The sequence below is a fragment of the Odontesthes bonariensis genome, chromosome 1 (assembly GCF_027942865.1).
Source record: "Odontesthes bonariensis isolate fOdoBon6 chromosome 1, fOdoBon6.hap1, whole genome shotgun sequence".
In the NCBI taxonomy this organism is placed as follows: domain Eukaryota; kingdom Metazoa; phylum Chordata; class Actinopteri; order Atheriniformes; family Atherinopsidae; genus Odontesthes; species Odontesthes bonariensis.
The window spans coordinates 1,687,061-1,702,487 of record NC_134506.1 but is presented as its reverse complement, the minus strand read 5'-3'; the positions used below and the strand labels follow the sequence as shown (position 1 = coordinate 1,702,487).

The 15,427-nt window shown below is 41.2% G+C and overlaps 2 protein-coding genes across 2 annotated transcripts in view; one reads left to right on the top strand and one right to left on the bottom strand.

The window, feature by feature from the left end:
* cers3a (ceramide synthase 3a) overlaps window positions 1-13,251 on the top strand; it is a 114,369-nt gene extending 101,118 nt beyond the window's left edge. The window contains exons 9-11 of the mRNA XM_075459957.1: window positions 3,604-3,710; window positions 8,102-8,255; window positions 12,843-13,251. Of these exons, the coding sequence (XP_075316072.1) occupies window positions 3,604-3,710; window positions 8,102-8,255; window positions 12,843-13,025 (444 nt within the window). The 3' untranslated portion in view covers window positions 13,026-13,251. The remainder of the gene's footprint in view (window positions 1-3,603; window positions 3,711-8,101; window positions 8,256-12,842) is intronic.
* Window positions 8,970-12,756, bottom strand: LOC142399254 (uncharacterized). Its single transcript, XM_075484232.1, has 3 exons — window positions 12,655-12,756; window positions 9,911-9,979; window positions 8,970-9,533 (listed from the first exon to the last, which is right to left on the bottom strand). The coding sequence occupies exons 1-3, from the start codon at window positions 12,754-12,756 to the stop codon at window positions 8,970-8,972; spliced, it is 735 nt and encodes a 244-aa protein (XP_075340347.1).
* Window positions 13,252-15,427: the final 2,176 nt, after the last annotated feature.

Sequence of the window (15,427 nt, the reverse complement as noted above, 5' to 3'; positions counted from 1 at the left end):
CAGTGCGTTTCCCTTTTACCAAAAACAAATTTGGGATCAAACCTATAGGAGTTTGATCCTGGAACTTCAGATGAGGCAAAATGTAAATAATTGGGTTTATTTTCTCCTTTAGCAGCAGCTAACGCTAACAGCTTAGCTAAAGAAGATGACGTACACCAGCTTCTAAGGAGTTATTGCTGTTACTTTCTGAAAGATGAACATCATTGTTCCCACATTACTTTGTTAGCTGAGGCTTTCTAGCTGAACGCTTCCGTTCTGTAACTCATCAACCTGCAGCTGTGTGGATAAGGTGTGTTTCCAACACAACACCGGCCCTCTCCTCTCTCTCTGCTACATTGAACGCCGTGTACCGCTCTCGGTGTGTTAACATTACATTATCGGCATGTTTCTGATAAAGATGGAGGTCTCCCAGTACAACGGTTTAATGAGGCTAATATATCCAAAATGTTTAAATGCAGTAATTAACGGTACACATGCATTACTGCGAGTTACGCTGTGCACATCTCCGGCTCCATCACTGTTGATGAGGAAGCATTGTTTTTCCTGGTTCATCGTTTTCACGCTTTCACTTTTTTGTGTTTAGATTCTGGTTATTATTCTTCGTTTCCCCCAGTTCCCTCCTGTTCTGATTCTCAGCTTCATTTCCATACCTGTTCCTTGTCTATTAGTCCCAGCTGCAGTCCATTCCTCATTAGTTTCCCCCAGGATGTATTCTCCTTGGTTTCTCTCAGTCTTTGCCAGATCCTCATCATATCTCCTCATGTTTTGTTTGCCATTCAAGTTTATGTTCTTATTCTCTGTCAGGTTTCTTTGTCAGTCCTTAGATTTTTGTTTTACCAATTTAGGGTTTTGGTGTTCCAGCTTGTTCATACTTTTTGTTACAGTCTTTAAACAAATTCATTTCAGTTTTCCCTCAATTTTCTGCCTAATCTAAGTCTGCATTTTGGGTTCTTACCTCTCTTCATCTTCATCATCCATGACATGTTTTCTAATATCTGCTGCTAACTTACAGCTACACTGCTAAACAATTTCTCTCTCAGATCAATAGAGTAACTATCTATATCTATATGTAGAGCTGGAGTGCTTTTGGTATGATTTGAGGAATGTCTTCATTATCTTGCATCTACTACATTATATTACACAATGGATAGCCCGGTTTTGATGACTGATAACGTGCAATAACACCAGAGGTGTCAAGTAACGAAGTACAAATACTTCGTTACTGTACTTAAGTACACTTTTTAGGTATCTGTACTTTACTCCATTACTTATTTTTCTGCCCACTTCTGACTTCTACTCATTACATTTTCACACAAGTATCTGTACTTTCTATTCCTTACATTTTCAAAACAAACAGCCTCGTTACTCTTGGCTTCAGTTCAATGATTATGTATTTCACGTCATGTGCGCCATCCAATACAGATCAGTGGCGCCATCCACACCTAGTGAGAACGAGTGTAATTGGATGAATCATATAACGCAAACACTCATCGGTTAGGATATTCGTCAAATTTGTGCTGACACACAAGGAAATCGTCATTCATCAGAAGCAAGCAGGTGTTCTACAAACTGCAAACCCGAAGCTGCGCGAAGTGTGTGCCACGCCACAATGTGGGATTCAGAAAAAGATGGCGAAATGTCTGAAAGGTCGGACACAGGCGAGAGAGTATCGGGAGATGGAGACGGAGACCAACAAGACCTTCCTCATCCTTGGCCCTAACTCATAGAATTTTTCGAAATAGTCGGATGCAAAAATGACTCGTGGAAATTGCAATGCAAACTCTGCTCACCCAAGACCCAGGTGTAGAATTAATCAGTTTTCAAATTAAGCTTGCAATTCATAGTGGCATCTACCTTTTTGTGTAGATGCCACTAAAATATTTTTTATTTTTTTTTATTTAAAGGTTACTTTATACTTTTATACTTTAAGTAGGTTTTGGAGCGCATACTTTTTCACTTTTACTTGAGTAAAGAGGTCAAGTTGATACTTCAACTTTTACCAGAGTGTTTTTAAACTGCAGTATCTATACTTCTACTTAAGTAACAAATGTGTGTACTTTTGACACCACTGAATAACACACCATAACTCTCCACAGCCAGTAGTACAATGTGTCTTTAGCCAACTTACAAACATACTGAAACAAACCCTTCACTGACGTCCTGTAGAAGCCTGTGCAAGAGCCCTTTTTTTTTCAGGGTCTGACTTGTGCTCAAATTGATACAGTTGCTCAGTTCTGTCAGACTTTCAGTTTGCAGAATTTCTTCCTCATCTGCGGCTAGCTCAGCATTTGACATGGTAAAGAAGTTTTCTTTCTCAAGAACAACAACCAGGAAGGAAGATGAAGGATCAGTAGCTACTTACCTCACCAGAAAGGTGGGTGGGGTTGGCTGTTGCTCATTTGCCCCTCAGTCTCCTCCCCCCAAAATAACGTGGTCTCAGGAGAGGTGTTTCAAAGGGGGGAAAGAAGCGCCACTGTGCTGAGACCAATGATATTTTGACCAAAGCCAGTGTCGTATATATCTTCATTGTACAAACTTGTGAAAAAAATGGGCATAATATGTATCCCCTGAATCCCAAAATGGGTAAATAATTTTACAACACAAAGAATTAAACAAGTCATCATTCATTGAAAAAAAAAAACGTTTTAATCACTGTGCAGAGTTACAGCTGTGGGCCGGAATGGCCTTCCTTTATAGTTCAGCAGAGAAAACGACGTTAGAAACATGTCTGCCAGTAGCATTGTGAAGGCAAGAAATTAATCTGTTTGCAGAGTCTGAAATCTTTTCCTTTAAAAAAGGAATTGGACTTTTTGAAAAGGCTGTATCAAGTGACCAAGAAAACATGACTACCACTTTGACTATGCACAACTATTTTAATGTGATATAACCAATAAATATGGAATGTATTATGTCTCTATAACCTTGGCACATCTAACCACAAGAAGTTTTTTCACACTCAAAAGTTGTCCAATCATAGGAAGTAATTATCCATATGTCTTTACTCAGGCATCTGCTTAGATAGATAGATAGATAGATAGATAGATACTTACTTACTTTATTAATCCCGAGGGAAATTTAAGGATCCAGTAGCTTATACATTCAGTGCAACAGACAGACACAGAATACACAAATCACTAATTACAAATCAGAATACAAAATACAACACTAGTGCAACACAACACACAACCACACTCAGCACAGCATACTAAAATACTAAAAACATGAAAAATACAAGTATGATTGGGTAAGCCCACTAGAACAGCAAAACAAACAAAGACTAAAATTCTGCTGGACCCGAAAAGAGAAGTACCAGTTTGAACACTGACTTGTTTAACTAATTATGTATTCTGGAAGTATTTGCAACATCCACAGCAAAAAGTGTGAATAAATACGCATTCATTTAATGTTCAGTTTTTCGGTCTTTGGAATGTTATCCTTATGACTTCTATACACCATATTAGATTATCCTGTGTGGGTCTGTTACAAAATCTGAGGCTGTGCATTTTTGTGTGGGACAAGCTAAAAAAAATTGACCATCATCATGTTAAACTTGCTCTAGCTTTGAGTGCTGTTTATTAACACCAACATTTCTTTTTGTTTTAGTCTGCCAAAATATTCAACTATGCCAGATGGGAAAAAACCAGCAAGACTCTTTTTGTTTTGTTCGCCATAGTGTTCATGGTAACCCGACTGATCATCTTTCCATTCTGGTAAGCTAATAAATGAAGTTTTGTTGTATTTAAGGTACGCATAAGTAATAAAAAAATTCTTTCCTTTAAATTGTTTAGAAGAAATGTATCTATTGCCCCCTTTTTTGTCTTCTTTATTTACACAGTAAACATGTAGCTATGTTATCTATCTAAACAAGAAAATCAATTTGAATTTCTGTGTGTTTATCTGTCTATCCAAACTAAAAAAAATCTATAAAACTAAAAACAATAGATACACAAACAAATACGTTTTTTTAACACATATTTTAGTTAGTGTTTCTTCAGTCACTGGCACAAATACGTTTTTTTTTCTTGCTTGGAACACAATGCATTATTGCTATTTTGCGTTTCAATTTATTTTATGTAATTCATGACTTTATTTATCCCAAAAAAGAAACTGTGTTGCAGTGGAACTGAGGAAGCCTCTGAATGAATCCATTCTGTTGTTTGATCTCTGTTAAGTAGGTGTTCAGTGCTGTTCTTTATGTTCATTTTCTTGTGCAGCATTCGTCTTTTACAATGCGTTCCAGGGGCTCCAGAGCAGTCCCCAGCACAGAGCCAGCCTTTTTTTTTTTTTTATCAGTTTATTGTTTCTTTGAGTCTCTGGCTTTCATGTCACTGCACAACAAATGGCTACAAAGCTAATTGCTCTCCACCACAGACCTATAAAAGATATGCTACATCTAGGTGCAGGCACTAAAAGACACAAGCTTCCTCAAGAAGTGCAGTCTGTTCTATCCATTCTTGTAGACAGCCTCAGTGTTGCACTTCTAGTTAAATCTGCTGTTCAGGTAAACCCACAGGTATGTAGTCCTCCACCACCTCCACTTCTTCTCCCAGGATGGAGGCAGTATTTGGCCTAGACTTAACCCTCCAAAAATCAACAATAATCTTGTTTTGTTCCCACACCAAGCCCCAAAGTTGTTGATCAGCTCTGTTTGATTTACGCTTCCACACTCTTCTTTGCTGGTGAACTATGTCTTGTTGTGTGTCCTGGCCAGTAGTTGGAAGTTTATCTTTGAGGCAGGGCTGGACTGGGACCAAAAAATGGCCCGGGCATTTTTTGGCCATGGTGGCCCACCATGAATATTTATACGATCACACAAGTAATCTCATCACTTTCTGTGAAAAATGTAATTAAATCCCAACACAAATGTATTCATTTAAATAAATCTCCTCACCTTACAAAAGCAGTTTTGTCATTAAATCGCTCTTCTCTGCCACTCTGTCAATCACTGTGTCAGCATCAAGGGACACAAGAACATCTTTCACAGTGGCCATCAACATAAAGGCTTCCAGTTTGCTGGCAGAAAGGAAACTCCTCAGTCTGTGTTTGATGCAGCGGAGGGTTGAAAATGACCGAGGCAGGAATATTAATTTCGTATTTCTCCGGTTACCTACCAATCCATTTCAGCAAAGCAATGTTTCACTAATATTACATGGGCAACTGTAACCTGTAACACCTGCAAACAATATAGTTATAACAAGCTAAAATAACACTGAACACTTTGGTGTCTACATGAGAGTCATAAACATTAATGACACACTTGATATCTATGACTGATGTCATTGGGTATTTGCAATATCTGCACACCAGTCAACTTTACATAAGCCTACAAAATGGAATGACACTAGATACGTTATAGCCTTGCCTACATTAATGATGGTTTAAGTACTGTAATGCTAATGACAGGCGCATATCACTTTTACACCTTCAAATAAAGTAAATCTACTCATAGCATTAGTTGAAAATAAAGACTGAATGATCTCTGTGACAGAAACGAGCGCAGACACACACACACACACACACACACACACACACACACACACACACACACACAACAGTCGGTGACCACCTCCTAGCCAACAAGGTTGTGCAAAAAAACAGGCTAGGCTTTTTATTCGTGTTCCAGCCTGACTGGATAAAATAAGTAATAATTTCAGCATGATCAATTCCCCCCATACTGATGTAGTGAACATGTTGCCCACCAGTCGTTTATCTAAAAAATACCTCATTTAAGTGTCCACGCACACGGAGAGCCCTCAGTCTTCCCATTAAAAAAACATGTCGTCATTCTGCTAACATTTCGCCTAACATTAGCCTACTTCTTACCGGGCCGGCTATTCTGACCTCCTCAACCCTGGATCCCGTCTGTCTCCTCCTCCACCTCTGAATCCACCTCGATAGCTTCTTCCTCTGTGTTTGGCCTACACTGTTCTACACTCGTGCACTGGGGGCTGCTGATGATGTTGACGGCCCTGGCCCTGCACTTGATGGCCCTGCACCCGGTGCTGTGGTCGTGGTGGAAGCACTTGCAAACATGTCAGTAAGCTTCGCACATTTTGCTGCTTGTAGGCTTTTTAGCCTTTTATCTCGCAGCTTCTGTGCACCACCCTTTCGTTTCTGTTGTTTATCCATTTCGGTTTTTGACTGTTCTCTCCTAGTCCGTTCAGCTCAAATGGTAGGCCTGATGACCTGTGTCAACGGTGAGGGGAGGGGCGGGCCAAAGAGGTGCTGAGAGATTTCATTGGACTAGCCTCGTCAACGTGAAATCGTGGGCCGCCCGCCGGTCACTTTTTTTTTTTTTTACATTAATTAAAAAAAACGACATCACCGGCCCTCGAGGGAAGTCGGCCCACCGGGAAAATGCCCGGTATGCCAGACTGTCAGTCCAGCCCTGCTTTGAGGTGTGTTCAAGTGCTATTTTGTATGTTCAGATGCTAGGGACACTTGGTGCCCCACCGGGGGAACCCTTGTTGCTACTGGTTCATGTCAATTTGATCTTTAAGAGCCCTTAGGTTGATGATATCTGAGGCCATCTCCTCTTTGCTGTGCTACACATGTTAAGCTAACTGTAGCAAGAATAAAAATAAAAATATCCGGATAGGCAGTCTTAGGAAGAAAATTAACAAGATTTAGTCGAGGGCGATTCTATTGATGTTATCACCAAAACGAGAGTACATAAATGACCAAAAATCTAAACAGGTTAGCTTGTTAGCAAGCACAGTTGGATCAGCCAGCTTAGAGTTAACCGTCACCTGAAGTTAGCAGTGTTGCTGTTTGGATGATTCAGCGTTCCTCCACTGTAGACTTCTCCGAGGAGAGGATGCGTTTTTGATAGAATGCTTCGGCGGCTTCAGGCGAGTTGAAGATTTGTTCTCTGTTGTCGTACGTGACACGGAGACGGGCTGGATACAGCATGCCGAATTTCACTCCTTGCTTGTAGAGAAGCCCTTTGATCTCGTTGAATGCTGAACGTTTCTTTGCCACTGCCACACTGAAGTCCTCGAAGATACGAATTCTGTTACTGTTATAGGAAATTTCCTTATGAGATTTCGCCCATTTGAGCACAATCTCTTTCTCGATGTATCTGTGGAATCTTACGATAATGGGTCGTGGTGGGTCTCCTGGCCTTGGCTTGGGCTGAAGACTTCTATGAACGCGATCCAGCTCCGGCGGGCAGAAAGTAATCCACCAAGCAGGGTAGAAAACATTTTAGCCACAAAATCTCTAGAATCCTTCCCTTCTATGTTTTCTGGTAGTCCAAGCACTCGGAGGTTTTGACGCTTTGATCTCGATTCCAAATCCTCCACCTTAGCCTTGAGCGCAGCATTCTCCTCAGTCACTGAATCTAGGTTGGATTGTAGCTCGCCCACATCGTGTTCTATCTGGGTTATCCGATCGCTATGGTCAGATAGGCTAGTTTCCATTTCTTTGATGGTGGATGCTTGAGTCGTCAGGGTCGCCTCGATCGACTGGATTGATGAACGTATAGGTCCCAGGGAGTTATTCAATAGAGATGTGAATTCACCAGTCATCGTTTTTCTGAGTTTTTCAAGTTCTTGAACCAACCTTTCAGTGGTTAATTCAGCAAATTGCCCCTGAATAGTTTACCTCCGTCAGTCAAGTTTCTTTGGAACTGGCAATTAAACTGTGATCTACAGAGGCAAGTTTAAGCATTGTTAACTTAGACAGCAGGGACAAGTGCTGCTGTCAATTCTGCATACCTCTGCAGCACAGGGGCTGGAGTTACTATCAGAGACCATAGAAGCTGCTCCCTCTGCAGGTTCTTATGTGGATACATTTTTGCTACCGTGTTATGGTAACTATCTCTAATTATTACACAGTGCAAACATATTTAGTGCAACACCTTATCAAAGGATAACAAGCAGAATATAAGATAGACTGAATCAATGAACCGAGTCTTTAATAGAGAGGAGATGCCATTTGTCCTTAGAAAATATGTTGAACATTAGGTATATAAAGACTTAATTACGTTGGTCTTACATTCTGGACCTGGTTTTGTGTCAACATCTGTGCTTTTCTCAATGATATAACTCCTGTTATATCCTGTTGGACTCCTGAACATGTTTTTTTCTCTCTGTTTCAGGCTCATCCACTGTACCTGGGTTTACCCTGTTCTCTACTACCCAGCCTTCTTTGGCTTTTACTTCTTCAATGTGATGCTGGTGGTTCTGCTGTGTCTCCACATATTCTGGGCCTACCTTATTCTCCGCATGATCAAGAAATTCATGTTTGGCACAGTAAGTCTGCTGATTAACAACCATGTGTCATCATGACTGAAGCCTATTCTCACAACAGGCTTTCAGAGATCTTGTGCAGGCCACATCTCGGTGAGTCAGATTTGTTTTGGTGACACCAGAGAGACATGTACAATATTAGTTACATGGTTTATATCCAAGTTTGAGACCACTAGTGTTACGTTTTCAAGACTATTTTACATTTTGGTCTCATTTGGGGAAAAAAAGCAAGATATATTTTAATGCATGCACAACTTGTGATTGACAAGTTTCTGCTGTAGGACATACATCCAGTCAGCAGGTTCTCATCATGGCCATTTTCAAATAAAGAAGATGACAGCAAATTTCTTGAAAACAAATTTTCAAATGCTCATCAAAGTCTTTACAAGAGCAGTTCCAATGTGTGATATCACAGTGGCTGTGTTTGCCGTCTAGATGGATGCTTTTGTATGTATGTTGTTTGTCAATTACTGTTGTGTAATAATACATGGAGGGAAGTACAGAAAGATACAGTGCAGTAGAGGGGGTAGGGAAGTACAGGGTCAGTGCTCGGATAGGAGATGCTCTCTGAAGAGCTGGGTCTTCAAGAGTTTCTTGAAGACATTCAGGGACGCCCCTGTTCTGGTAGCGCTCGGTAGGTCATTCCACCATTGTGGAACGACACATGAAAAGAGTCTGGATTGTCTTAAGCGTTACCTGTAGGCTAACTCTGTTAGCCTACAGTAGCCTACAGTGACTTGATGACTTGATGCGGGCGGCTAAGGGTAGCCAGTGGAGCTCAACGAACAGAGGGGTGACGTGTGATCTTTTCGGCTGACCGAAGACCAGAGGCGCCTCCGCGTTCTGGACCATCTGCAGAGGTTTAACAGCACAGGCAGGGAGAGCAGTTAGGAGAGCGTTGCAGTAGTCAAGGCGGGAGATGAGCATGGCCTGCACCAGGAGCTGGGTGGTGTGTTGAGTTAGGTATGGCCTGATCTTTCTTATCTTCAGCAATGCAAAGCGGCATGATCGAGCAACGGAGGTAACATGATCTTTAAAGGTTAGTTGGTCATCAATCATGACACCCAAGTTTCTAGCTAACTTTGATGGAGCAAGAGATAGGGATTCAGTTTGGATGCAGATGCTGTGGTGTATGGTTGGTTTGGCTGGAAAGACAAGCAGTTCAGTTTTAGAGCGGTTTAGTTGGAGGTGAAGGGCTTTCATCCATGTCGATATGTCAGAGAGACAGTCTGAGATTCGTGCTAAGGCCGTATGGTCATCAGGTGGGAATGGCAGATAGAGCTGAGAATAACATTACGTAACATTGGTATGAGAAGCCATGTGATCGGATGATGTGGCCCAGTGAGGTGGGTTTTGCCAAAGTGAGTTTTTAAGGACGACTGAAATGACTCCAACGATACGGCATGTCTAATATGAAGTGGCAAAGAATTCAATAGCTTTGGAGCAGCCACTGAGAACGCTCGGTCGCCTTTAGTTTTAAGCCTGGATCTTAGGACCTCAAGCAGCAGCTCATTTAATGATCTGAGGGCTCTGACTGGATTATGAACTTGAAGTAGTTCTGCGAGATACTGAGGGGCCACACCACTTAAAATCTTAAAAACAAACAATAAAACCTTAAAATGTATTCTAAAATGGACGGGAAGCCAGTGCGAGGAGACCAGAATAGGAGTTATGGGGTCCCGCTTCTCAGTGACAGTCAGAAGGCGAGCGGCGGCGTTCTGCACTATCTGCAGGCAATGGAGAGAGCACTCATCAAGACCAATGTATAAAGAGTTGCAATAGCACAAATGAACACATGAATGACCCTTTCTGAGTCCTCAAAAGATAAATATGGCTTCACTTTTGCCAGGAGTCGAAGCTGGTGAAAAGAACTTTTAATCACCGAGCCAATTTGTCTTTTTAGATTAAGATCAATGTCCAAAGTTACACCAAGGGTTTTTATATGCAGGCTGGTTTTGGAGGCGAGGGGGCCCATACTAGCAACAGATTTAATGTTACATGGCGGATGTCCATACACAATAACCTCAGTTTTATTGTCATTTAGATTAAGATGACTTTGGCTTATCATCACCCAAGTAGGCCAGTAGAGTGTTTAGTGGGTCTTTGCAGTTTGTACTTAAAGGGAGGTAAATCTGTATGTCATCTGCAGAACAGTGAAAGGATATATTGTGCCCATTGTTATCCAGGCTCCAGGACACTTAGCTTTTATCACTTTAGTGCATTTTTGTAATAAAATAAAATACATTTTGTACCCAAACCAAAATATACTGATTTATTAAAAATTAGGTTATTACACGTATAAGGACATTTTATGATCGACTCCCCCTAACGTTATAGGTTTAATGAGAGCATGCTCTCTTACACTGATTGCTAGGGGTCAATGGCTAATGCGAAGAAGAGCGGCGAGAGAGGGCATCCCTACTGCGTCCCCCTATTCAAAGAAAAGGAGGGTGATCTGTCCGAGTTAGTGAGAACACATGCCGTAGGTTGGGCATACAACATGTGCACCCAGGAAATAAAGGATGAGCCCAGACCAAACTTCTCCACAACCCCCAAAAGATAACGCCATTCAACCTGGTCGAAAGCCTTCTCTGCATCTCGATACAGGATGGCTTGTTTAGGGGTTCTATCGAAAGAATAATACATAATGTCCAGAATGTCATTTAACCTTTTTGCCAGTATGTTAGTAAGTATTTTAAAATCTAGGTTGAGCATCTAGATCCTCAAAATATTCTTTGAAACGAGAGTTTATCAGCCTAGGGTCTGTTAGGATTACTCCAGTGCGAGATTTTATTTTGTGGATTGCTCTGCTGGCCTGTTGCCCCCTTAGCTGGCGAGCCAAGAGTGTATGAGATTTTTCCCCAAGTCCTAAATATTGTTTCCTAAGTTGCAGAAGCTGGTTGCAAACCTGTCTTGATAAGGTCGTATTATATTTATATTTAAGGTTGAGAATGTTTTGCATCTTTTGAGAGTTGCCGGTGCTTCTATATGATGATTCTAATTGTGAGATCTCCAAGTCAATTTCATCTAAACAAGTCTTATTTTACTTTTTCAAGGCCGCCTCATAAGCAATAATATGGCATCTCATAATGGCCAAGGTGGCCAAACATGATGAACGTCTCCAGGTTGTTGAATCGATCCTCCATCTTCTTACTCATGTCGGATATAGCCTCAAGGATAACAGATGTCGCAGGCTGAATTAGCTCTGGAGCGTCATCATTGCCTTCGGTGCTAGTGCTAACATTAGCCTCTTGCCCTGGGTTTGCAAAGGGAGTTTTCTTGCCATTGGTTTGCTGCCTTTGCTCCCTCCTGGTAGCCATAAGTGCACAAATGAAAAATGAGCCTAACGTCCTACTTTTTAACAGGTATGAGCAGTTTAGAAATGTTATATTGCTTGAATATTAACGTATCGGACCGGGAGCTCTGAAAAAGTTTTTCTACACCATAGCGTGTTCTCTAGCGCCCCTCTATGTTGTATCCTCTCTTGACATGTCTCCACACAAGCAGTAAAGTTTCTACCAAGATGTTTTCTCTCTCCTCCATTTTCCACTGCATTCTGCAAAAAAAGCATTGTCACAGGTTCTATTATTGACAGAAAATCTCCTGCTCATCTTTTAAATTTATTTATGTGGAGACAGTTGTAAGAGCAGCACCAGAACAACATCTTGTTCAAAATCACCTCTGCAATCCCCAGAGCAGCCCCCAGCACAGAGCTTATTGATAGGGAAGTATCGCACTGTCCTACTGGGAATGATAGTCTTCACTCAGAAGATGATATAGCCTATCACTGAAAGGAATAATGTTATCTCCATGTGTCTCAGAGAGGATACTGCATCCCATTCATGTGTTCACATTAGTGCACTGTGCTTGTTCCTCTTCTTTGACATGCCCACATTCCCTGTTAAACTCAAAGGGAGAAATGGTATGAGTTTTCTGCTTGTTGCTCTCTGATTTGAACCAGCCTTACATCAGCAATGTCTCTTCTGCAACTTGTCAAGGTTATTGATTCTCACTCTTACAGACAGTAGTTGGGCTTTGGAATACACAATCATGTTAAAAGTGCCAGAAGTTAGAGCAAAAATATAAAGGAAAGCTAGTGTTCACACCAATATCTTTATAAAGCAGTGTACCAACAGAAAAGTGTAGTAGATAAAACACAAGATAACAGAAAGAAAGAAAAAAAACTACGTGATCACAGTCAACTAATGAGGTGCCATTCTCAAAGCTTCTAAAATAATTATTTGTCTGTTACCAGCTAGGAACATAAAATTTTAAAGTTTAACTTTTAACACTATTACTACATCACACATTAATTTATTTAAACAAAATCATTAAATGAAAATATATCAATAGCAAAGAATTGCAGTTGCTATGAAATAATCAGAGGCCATTATTATCTTACAACAACCCCAAACTCCAGCTCATTGCTTCCAGCTGAAGGATCAGGTCCTAAATCTGTGTGCAGGCGGACAGGATTGTTCTCTTTGCCACAAGCTGCTGGCATCAGCTTGCTTGTTGAATTTGCAGAGCACCAACTCTTTCCTTGCATTTCATCTCTTTTTTCACCTTTCTCTCTTTACCATGTCAAAGCTGACTCAAGATGAGAGAAGTGACAATAACGAGGAAGATGGGCAAGAGACCAGCCCTACAGAGGATGAAGGTGTCCAACAACACAAGCCTGTCAGTGCACTGGCAATTGATGAGAAGGATGACAAGAATGGCTACTTTGGATTGTCTCCACCAGAGAACGTGCGCTGGTCAAAGACTATGTAATGAGTCCAGCCCATTAAAGTCAGAGAAGCTGAAAATATGTGACAGCAAAGCAAAGCCAATATCTTGAACTAAACCCAACAAGCCTTGGTGTTCTATTTCCACTATGAACTCACATGTACAATGGGAGCAGGTTTTAAGCTCATGTTTTATTTGCTTGTAGATTTTTGTATTTTTGTATTTTTTTTTTTTTTTGCTCAAAATTAAAGTGAATTTGTCATGAAAACTTTGACTTTGTAAAACCTGTTCTGGTTCTTAAGCTTACATGTACTGAGAAATCTCCATCAACAAATCTTTAAACTAAACTAACACTGAGTCAACATTGTGTCAAACTTGAATTGCTTTAAGCGGTGTAACACCAGTGACATTGTTTTCTTAGCTGTCATTCACACAATGTCATTAAAATCATGATCAAAAGCCACAGAAACAATGAATAGTTATTTGTAATACAATAACAGCATTTTTTTTAAACCAGTAGATATTAGAAAAATATTTGAAATGCAGTGATTTACATGTCATTATCACTGTCATGATGGGTGGGCGTAGGAGGACACCGATGCGGACTTCAGAAGCAAACGGATTTATTTTCAAAAACAAGGTTAACATAAAGCACGGCTGAGCCGGAAGACAAAACTAGACTGTGGTGAAGAAAACATGGCTAAGAAAAAACAAAACAGAGAACATGACTTGGTAATACATGAAGGAACTTAAAGCTGCCGTCGGCAGGTTTTCAAAGTTCCGACTGTAAAGTCGGAAAATTCGAACGGATACAACTTTCAGGTCCCTCCCCCTCTGTGGACGAGGTTGTGCACGTGAGTTCACACCAGTGTGCGCGCACACAAGCTGGGGGCAGACTCACGCTCAGCATGGAAGACGTGGTTGGTGACTGTTCTGCACAGATAATAGATAAATAATAAACCTAACGTGATTGGTTAAAAACAGCCGGGAGCGCTCGATTTTTGCAAGCACGATTACAGGCTTCAGAGGGAGCTACAGAATTCGGGATTTTTCCTAAACAGCCTATTTAATATTCTACTTCCAGAATCCCATGACAGTTCAAGCTAATATGACTAAAAAAAAGTTGCAGACGGCAGCTTTAACTTAGCTTGGCTTGGCGTTGTGAAGGAGCAAGGATCTGACAAAATGCAGGGGGAAACCTGGAAACTAAATACTGAGGAGGGTGATTGGTGAGTGGGAGCAGCTGAAGACAAAGAACAGGTGACATGAGTGAACTAATGACCTGACATAGGAAGTGAGGGAAAAAACAATGGTCTCATTGACCAACACCTAACAAACTTTAATAACTATTCACAAAAATGTAAAATCCTGATCACTTAAATTCCCACAAAGTTGTGTAAACTGCACACTTGGTGCCATTTTGCCCCTGAGAAGCAGCTGTATTTATAAACCTGCAGTTTGCTAATCGCCATGGAGTTGGAGTTGAAGACGCTATCATACACCTGCTTCAACAAACCCACTGTCATCTGGACAAAGGAGGCAGCACTGTGAGGATCATGTTCTTTGATTTCTCCAGTGCATATAACACAATTCAGCCTGATCTGCTTCGTCTGAAACTCCAGAAGACTCAGGTGGAGGCCTCAACAATCACCTGGATTAATGACTACCTGACAAACAGACCACAGTTTGTCAGACTGAAGAATTGTGTGTCTAACCAGGTGATCAGCAGCACAGGAGCACCACAGGGGACTGTACTCTCACCATTCCTTTTCACTCTGTACACTTCAGACTTCCAGTACAAGTCAGACTCCTGTCATCTACAGAAATATTCAGATGACTCTGCAGTTGTCGGGTGTATCAGAGATGGACAAGAAGCTGAGTACAGAGAGCTGGTGGACCGCTTTGTGGCATGGTGTGGGAACAGTCATCTCATCTTGAATGTTAACAAAACAAAGGAGATGATTGTAGATTTCAGGAGAAACGGGGTCAGATCAAACCCTGTTTCCATCATGGGAGAAGAAGTGGAGGTGGTTGAGGAATATAAATACCTTGGTGTTCATGTGGACAACAGACTGGACTGGAGACACAACAGTGAAGCAATCTACAAGAAAGGACAGAGCAGACTGTACTTCTTGAGGAAGCTAAGGCCCTTCAAGGTTTGCAGCAAGATGTTGCAGATCTTCTACAAGTCTGTTGTTGAGAGCGTCATTTCCTCTTGCATCATCTGTTGGGGCAGCAGCATCAGAACCAGGGACCTAAAAAGACTCAACAACCTGATATAGAAGGCTGGTTCTGTTCTGGGGACAACTGTGGAACCTCTGGAGACAATAATGCAAAGAAGGATTTTGCATAAAATCAAGAGAATTATGGACAACCCTGAACATCCTCTCCATGAGACTGTTATCGGAAAACAGAGTCTCTTCAGTCAAAGGCTTCTTCGGTTTGGA